A 9,124-nucleotide genomic window follows, 5' to 3' on the forward strand; every position below is an offset into this window, starting at 1 on the left:
AATGCTGGGATTCTTCTGAAGTGTGTACGGAGACACAAACCAGCTGTTTAAACTGGATATGTCAACGCTAACGTTCTTTCACTCTTCCACTTGTTCTGTTGTTGGAAGACTCAAGTATGTGGAGTATGACAATAACTGAACACGCATCTGTACACTGTATCCAGTGTAGACACCATCTCTTATAATGGCTTTTCCTTGCTGTTGACTCCGCTCACATGCAGTGTTAACAAATTTTAGCCGTTAAATGCCTGAATGACTTTATAACAACTTGGATAACTGACCAGACTGGACTCACATGAGAAGCTTTACACTCAAATGTTCAATTAAGTTGAATGCCATCATAAAGAAGCATAAAACACTTTTACTAACCACTTTCTATTCACACTTTTCGAAATTAGTCCTGTAAAATATAATCATTGGTGGCAACAGGTGCTTTAGGGTTAGGTAGTATATTAGCTTAGCCTTGGGACAAAATACAACAAATTTTGAGATTAATACAATGTTAATACTCTAAACTCCCTCTATTACGTCAGTCAAGTGTTTGAAATAACAGAAACTAGTGCTATGCTATACTATGTGATTTTTTAAATTTAGTAATTTTAGCTAGCTAGCAGTTATAATTTTAAATAATTTCCAGTATTTTCCAATCATGCTCAAGTTTTTATGTGAAAAACAGTGCTTTGTAAATCTCTATACTATTGAAAACATTTTTTTAAACAAAATTTATGTTAGATCATTGAGTTTTACACATACTGTAATAGTTCTCCCTATAGAAACATGGGCTTTGTGCCTGTAATGTTTTAAAAATAAAAATGTTAAGATCAGTGTACCTCATTCTTGGAAAGTTTCAGGGATATATCATTTATAAAAATGCATCAAACTGACCAAATTTTGTCTAGCGATTGCCTATTTTACACTGTTACATCAGGGTTCACTTTTATGTCCCGCTTTTTCTTTTTTTTTTCACATTTCAGAGTTGATTGAAGAAAATTATGAGAATGAAGAACTGAGTGAAGTTGAGGAGAAAAACCATGTCAAACCTAGAGAAAAAAAACGTTGAGTTGCTCTCAGGGCTGGATTTAACTCTTTTCGTGACATAGGCAAAACAAATTTTTGGGCCTCCCTTTATTAATATAATAGCCTTAATATTAGCATACTACCCAAGCAAACAAAATTATTTCTTAATCAGTGGAAACCGTTACAGTGATTTCTTGTCCTGCTTAAAGCTGAAAACTTGAGACATTGAAAAGAAGGCACTAGCAATCACTTGGGCCGGTGAAAGATTCCCAACCTACCTTCTTGGACTAGATTTTGTGGTCAAGACTGATCACAAGCCACTAGTTAGTCTGCTAGGCTCAAGACTGCTGGATGATGTGCCTCCATGCACACTGAGATTCTGTCGATGACTTCTGCGGCTCTCCTACAAAATCATGCATGTCACTGGAAATTGTTTTTATCCCAGCAGACACACTCTCTAGAGCTCCACTCAAAGAACACCTGTCTGAAGCAGACCTGAAAAGAGAAGCTTGCTCAAATAAAGAGGGCTCAGGAAGAGGATGAAGTGTGCACACAGGGAAGTTCTCTTGTGTGCACAGGGTGGGAATGAAAAAAAGAGTATTTCACCACACTTAGCATCGTTTTGGCAACACATGACCTGCTCATCGCAGAGAGCTTGCTGATGAGAAAGAGACTTGTGATACCTGGCAGTACACAAGAAGAAGTCCTAGAGAAGATACAAAGTGAGTCAATTGTGAAACTTGTGTCAAAAACAGCTTCAGTCACCCAGACCCCTGCTGACTACTCCTTTACCCTCCTGACATGACAGAGAGAGACAGCAGATCTTTTCCACTGGAACAAGGGTAATATTGTGCTGCTGATTGAATAATACTCACACTACATAGAAGTTGCTTCTCTCACTTCTACAGCAATAACTCCTGTGTTAGACAAACTTACAGCGATGTTTGCCCGTCATGGGGTCCCAGAGGTTTTAGTTTTGGACAATGGACCATCTCCTGTCTGTTCCTTACTAATATCACAACAGTCAGAGACACCTTGTGAACGGCTCAATAATTCATTTATCATGAGTTTCCTGTTAGTTAATAGTGTGTTACTCATTTGTTCGGTGTAGTTATTCATTAACGATGGAACAGTGTTCTAAAGTGTTACTAATTATTTAACTTGAGACTTTTCAGAATGTCAGAGCAGCTCTGGTCTTGGAGGACCACTGTCACGCAGAGTTTAGCTCCAACCCTAAAAACTCTCCTGCCTTTAGATTTCTAATATTCCTGAGTAATTTGGATGCAGTATTATTTGTAAAGGTGTTTATCCCACTTGGATTTTTCACTAACTCTGAGTTTCTGTTTGAGACTGACACCTAGTGGACATTTTAGGATGTGAGTTTACAGACTTCCAGACACACTTGTTTTGCACACGTCTCTCAAACACAGAACCAGGAAACTCAGTTCAGAGAAACTGAAACTGATCTGCTGTTGAGCTGTTGTTTTTGTGTCTGTATTGCTGTAGACAGTGAAATGGCTGAAGCCAGTGTTTTTTCAGTGGAGCAGTTCAGCTGTCCAGTGTGTCTGGATCTCCTGAAGGATCCTGTGACCATTCCCTGTGGACACAGTTACTGTATGAGCTGCATTACAGACTGCTGGGATCAGGAAGATCAGACGAGAGTCTACAGCTGCCCTCAGTGCAGAGAGACCTTCAGTCCAAGACCTGCTTTACGGAAAAACACCATGTTGGCTGAATTGGTGGAGAAACTGAAGAAGACCAAACTAAAAGCTGCTGTTCCTGCTGGAGCTGGAGACGTGGAGTGTGACATCTGTACTGGAAGAAAACACAAAGCTGTCAAGTCCTGTCTGGTGTGTCTGGAGTCTTACTGTCAAACTCACTTTGAGCGTCATGAAGAGTTTCGTTCAGGAAAGAGACACAAAGTGATTGATGCCACTGGACGACTGCAGCAGATGATCTGCCAGAAACACGAGAAGCTTCTGGAGCTTTTCTGTCGTACTGACCAGCGATGTGTTTGTGTACTTTGTATGACAGATGAACATAAAAACCATGAGACTGTATCAACTGCAGCAGAGAGGACAGAGAAAGAGGTATGAACTGAAACACATTGATGTATTAATGCTGACACTTCAAGTGTTTCTCCTCACTGCAGTATCCAGCTGTATCATGAGTGCATCATGTGATCTACTCTCTCATTGGGAGTTACTACATGACACCTCTGTGCATTAGAGCATGAGCTGAACTTTACTCACCTTTGTCACATCGCTCAAGATTTCTACTATAACTGTACATGCATCAGTGTTTTTGCTGCAAACTGCACTCAGTTTGAACGTCCATTTCTTCACATTAATTCTTGATTGCAGAATAATGATGACAATAAACTTATATGCCCTCCTTCATATGTGAGGACTGCATGGAAACTAAATTCAATTAAAGATATTAAACCTCTGAGAAACACTGTAAAGAAGGCTTTTTTTTTAATCAAACAGGCAAAATTTTACATGATCTTGTGGTAGTTTTGTGTAATATGTGAGGTTTGCTGTTTTTAATTTCTCCTCCAGAAACACTTGAAGGAGACACAGAGTGAAATCCAGCAGAGAATCCAGCAGAGACAGAAAGATCTTGAGCAGCTGAGAGAGGCGGCTGTGGAGTCTCATAAGGTGAGTTTGGAGAAGAAGAGAAGTTTGAGACTCAGTTTGACTCCTCTTTCAGTCCCACTGAAGCCGCTGTGAGGAAGCAGTAAGAGCTGATTGTGATGTGTGTCTAACAGCGCTCTGCACAGACAGCAGTGGAGGACAGTGAGAGGATGTTTACTGAGCTCATCCGCTCCATTGAGAGAAGCCGCTCTGAGGTGACACAGCGGATCAGAGATCAGGAGAAGACTGCAGTGAGTCGAGCTGAAGGACAAATGGAGCGACTGGAGCAGGAGATTGAAGATCTGAAGAAGAGAAACACTGAGCTGGAGCAGCTTTCACACACAGAAGATCACATCCATTTCCTGCAGGTGACAGAGATCTAGAAGAAAAAGTAGTGCAGGTAATTGGGGACAGTGTGAGACAATGAGGTCTTTGAGTCATGTGTATTTTTATTCCTGCAGAGTCTTCAGTGTCTCTCAGCTCCTCCTGAATCTACAGAAAACATCTCTGTCAGTTTCCTCTTTTCTTTTGATGGTGTGAGAGAATCTGTCTGTCAGCTGAGACTCAAACTGGAGGATTTCTGCAAAGAGGAGATGAAAAAGATATCTGGTAAAATATTAGAGAATCATCTGCTCTCTGTAACGAGACAAACATCATCTAGTATCATAAAGAAAATGTGAGAAATGTCTAAGGAATAGATACAGGTATGATTTTCTCTCTGAGTGTTTATATCTGTTATTTTCACAGTCACTCACAGTAACATTGTTCCCAGAACCAGAGAGGACTTCCTACAATGTAAGTCACTAACAAACACAAAGACACACACTTTTAGTTCTGTTTGGCAGAAGTGATAGATACATTCATACTGCTGTTTACTTTGAATTACTGTTTTTTTTTTTCTCTAAGGTTGTAATCAGATTACTTTATTCATAATTTTTAATACTAATTTAATAATTAACACTAATTTAACAAGCCAACATATAAACAAGAAATGTGATGCCCAACAGTTCATCCGTCACCACAGCAGCGTTACAACCAATCCTGTACATTTCTAAAAATACAACTTGATATGTTTGTCTGTTCTGTCCAAATATCTACAGCTTTTCTGTTACTTTAAGATCGAATGGAGATTTTTGCTTGAGTCTCCTGCTTCTCAAACTTGTCTCCTGAGACAAAAACTCTAACACTCTCACAGTGGTCTCCTTTAAAGCTCTAGAAGAGATCTCAACAACTTTATAAAGTGTGCATCAAGACAAGTACTTGAACGGCACTAAATAAAAAAAAAGGGGGGGGGGTCATAAATTCAGACATAAATGCTATATTGAGTGAGAAAATAGGCAGAAATAAAGATAATGTTACTTTTTATAGGACAATGTTTTTGTACTTATAGGTACATCATTTGTTGTTGGAAATAGTAATGTACCGGATGCCTAAATCAAAACTGAGCTACAGAAAATGTAACCCTGGAGCTTTCTTTGCTGAAAGGCACATAATGGTTTATGACTCAGTCTTGATTATTAATGTATGATTATAAATGCCTCATATTGAGACATTTGACTTGGTGCACACTTTGTAAAGTTATTGAGATCACTTCTGAAATTTAGAGGAGAAGAAAAACACTGATAAATTCTGAAGAAAAACACTGATAAATTACTGACACTAAAAAAGTACTTTTACAGCAGAGTAAAAATACTTCACTGCTGTCCGCCTCTGTAAACATCTTGCACTTGTAAGTCCTTTCTAGTGTGTTTGGAAAATGTGGTGTATACAATGCTGGACACTGAAGATAAATTTAAACATTTAAACTAGTAACCCTTGATATTCTGAAATCTTTAATGCTATTTAAATTATATTTTTAGTATTTACAATATTAGTAAAAGTTTAACATTCCTCCTAAAATAAAACTGATCTGAGACACTTTTGAGACAAAAATGAGTAATACATGAGAATCACAACTAAGTCTCCTGAGGTTAGAAAGAGCAACCACTGAGCAATAAAATATTCCTATAATGAAGTCTTGATAGAGATTGCAGCAAGACAATAAAGAGATATTCTATGTTTCTTCCAACACATTCTCTGTTTTGACTCTTATGTTCTCAAATATTTCTCATGTCTCATTTGTGTCTACTTCCATGTCGAAGTAATTTTAGGAGAAACATCTGAAATGCTGTTGATACTAAAATGAGAGATACATGAGAACCTCATCTAAGTCTCCTGAGCTTAGAAAAAGCAACCACTAAGTAATAAATTTTTTCCTATGGGTACACAAAAAGATAAAAAGGGATTGGGCTTAAATTTTAAAGAAAGTTGGGATAAACATGAAAGTAAGTTGAGAGAAGGGAAATCTGGACACGAAACACTCCAGATGTAAACTTTCAATGTGAGAATAACAGTTTTTGAAGTGAATTCATGAACATCATGCCACAACTCTGACAGATAAAAACAATCTTTAAAAATAAATAAATGAGGATAGATAAGAGATAAATAAGATAGACAGCTTAAATAAATAAGATAGAAGTTTAACTTTCACAACTCCTGATTACTGTTTTTGTTTGTTTTTCATCAGATTCGCATCAGTTCACTCTGGATCCAAACACTGCACATAAACACCTCTCTCTGTCTGAAGAGAACAGAGCAGTGACTTACACTGACACACCTCAGCCGTATCCTGATCATCCAGACAGATTTGATTATTATCTTCAGGTGTTGTGTAGAGAGAGTGTGAGTGGACGCTGTTACTGGGAGCTTGAGTGGAGTGGGAGTGGTGTGTATATATCAGTGTCATATAAGAGCATCAGCAGAAAGGGATCTGGTTATGAGTGTGCGTTTGGATGTAATGATCAGTCCTGGAGACTGCGCTGCTCTCCCTCTAGTTTCTCATTCTGGCACAATAACAAAGAGACTAAACTCACTGTTCCCTCCAGCTGCAGGAGAATAGGAGTGTATGTGGATCACAGAGCAGGAACTCTGTCCTTCTACAGCGTCTCTGACACAATGAACCTCATCCACACAGTCCAGACCACATTCACTCAGACGCTCTATCCTGGGTTTAGTGTTTGGGGTCGTCAATCATCAGCAAAACTATTATAACGATCTAGATTATAGAGAGATCTACACATTGTACTGTTATATGGTGAATCTGAATATGTATATTTTATGTGTATTCATTCACCATGCACTTTTATCCAAAGTAGCTCACAAAAGAGAAACAGTGAAATGTTGTAGGTCTTTTATTTTCTAATCTTTAAAGGGGTCATGACATGAGAAATCAAATTTGTGTTGATCTTTAGGCATATAAGAGATCTTCGTATCATTAAAACACATTGCAAGTTTCATAAACATCCTTCTCATTAAACAAAGCATTTATTTAATCAAGCTCCAAAAACAGCAAGATGATGTCACACGGGCACAAAGATTTGCATAAACCCCGCCTCCAGAGTAAAACACTCACATGTGAGAGCCAGACCCGGCGCCAGACACAAATTCACGGACGGGCATTTCATTTTTTCAGGGGGGCACAAATGATATCAACCTCACTGCATAATATCATTAATTATGAATTAAATGGACAAAATTCGAGGAAGAACTGACGTACCTCTCCATTGACGCAATACAACGGAGGAGTCGTAAAGACTGGACCTAGCCTGAAGCATTCTAAACACACGTGGCTCGACATCAACGCTTGTCTGCTTATCAGGGACAAGTGGATTTTTTAAAAGGCCAAGTGAAAGAGAATTTTAGCCTAGCCTGATTAAAACGCCAATAACAATCACCAAAACGCGATAATGATTCTGCATCCTTTAGGGGCCGTTCACATATCGCGCCTAAAAACGTGTGGAAAACGCTAGACGCGCCACTTTCTCCTTTTTTCCAAAAGCCTTCGGGCACTTGCGCTCCTGAGGCGTCTGCCGTTGCTAAGCAACCATGACCTGCGCTCACCATGAAGACGCGGGAATTTCAAGGATAAATGGATTTGCAGCACTAAAAAAAATCGCTTGGAGTAGCTCTGCTACTTAATTTATTTAAAAATGGCTATCCATATACAGCTATGATCAGCTGTTTCTTCATCTTGGCTGAGCTTTCAACGTTGTTATGGGAAAGGATGAAGCTGATTGGTTGGTTCTTGTCACATGACCCGCGGTGCGCTTGCAGCATTCTGGAAAGTTGAAATGTTTTTATCTCTGTGCGGCGCGGACGCGCCTGAAAAAAATAATGAGCATGTCGTTTAAAAAATGAGCGCGCCTGCCGCACGTCTACATTTGAAATAACGAACTTGGGCACGCAAAATACGCGATGTGTGAACGGCCCCTTAGTCTCTATGGCGACCGAAAGTGCGTAATGTAATTACGCCATCGGCGTATGTTTGCTTTTGACATTAGTGGGGACATAAACCCAAGTACCACCAATTGCATAGTAGTTATTTGTGCATAACACATCACTTTATTTGAATATTAATCAAATTGGTCCCAGGATAATTCTGAAAGAATACTCTGCTGTAATAATGAAAACAACTTTCATGCGCATCTGATTGAACCGCACACTTTTATTGCACTTTTATTTTATTGTTGTTTTTCTATTTTGTGGATATTTCAGCTAACATTTGATTTGTTAAACAACATTAATTTAAAGTTAAAGTTTGTCCGCTGCGGCTCAGGATGCTGTTCCAAATCCTGCTGCACAACAGAGTGCCACTTACACACACATACACTCACCTAAAGGATTATTAGGAACACCATACTAATACTGTGTTTGACCCCCTTTCGCCTTCAGAACTGCCTTAATTCTACGTGGCATTGATTCAACAAGGTGCCGAAAGCATTCTTTAGAATTGTTGGCCCATATTGATAGGATAGCATCTTGCAGTTGATGGAGATTTGTGGGATGCACATCCAGGGCACGAAGCTCCTGTTCCACCACATCCCAAAGATGTTCTATTGGGTTGAGATCTGGTGACTGTGGGGGGCATTTTAGTACAGTGAACTCATTGTCATGTTCAAGAAACCAATTTGAAATGATTCGAGCTTTGTGACATGGTGCATTTTCCTGCTGGAAGTAGCCATCAGAGGATGGGTACATGGTGGTCATAAAGGGATGGACATGGTCAGAAACAAAGCTCAGGTAGGCCGTGGCATTTAAACGATGCCCAATTGGCACTAAGGGGCCTAAAGTGTGCCAAGAAAACATCCCCCACACCATTACACCACCACCACCAGCCTGCACAGTGGTAACAAGGCATGATGGATCCATGTTCTCATTCTGTTTACGCCAAATTCTGACTCTACCATCTGAATGTCTCAACAGAAATCGAGAGTCATCAGACCAGGCAACATTTTTCCAGTCTTCAACTGTCCAATTTTGGTGAGCTTGTGCAAATTGTAGCCTCTTTTTCCTATTTGTAGTGGAGATGAGTGGTACCCGGTGGGGTCTTCTGCTGTTGTAGCCCATCCGCCTCAATGTTGTGCGTGTTGTGG

The 9,124-nt window shown here is 39.5% G+C and overlaps 1 protein-coding gene across 1 annotated transcript; it reads left to right on the forward strand.

Moving 5' to 3' along the window:
- Positions 1-2,004: 2,004 nt before the first annotated feature.
- LOC109056894 (tripartite motif-containing protein 16-like protein) lies at positions 2,005-7,847 on the forward strand. The gene is made up of 6 exons (XM_042745040.1): positions 2,005-3,107; positions 3,579-3,677; positions 3,788-4,021; positions 4,115-4,262; positions 4,401-4,448; positions 6,220-7,847. Exons 1-6 carry the CDS (start codon positions 2,532-2,534, stop codon positions 6,741-6,743), a joined length of 1,629 nt encoding a protein of 542 aa, XP_042600974.1. The 5' UTR covers positions 2,005-2,531; the 3' UTR covers positions 6,744-7,847.
- The last annotated feature ends 1,277 nt before the right edge of the window (positions 7,848-9,124 follow it).

This window comes from Cyprinus carpio, chromosome B19 (genome assembly GCF_018340385.1).
Source record: "Cyprinus carpio isolate SPL01 chromosome B19, ASM1834038v1, whole genome shotgun sequence".
Lineage (NCBI taxonomy): Eukaryota > Metazoa > Chordata > Actinopteri > Cypriniformes > Cyprinidae > Cyprinus > Cyprinus carpio.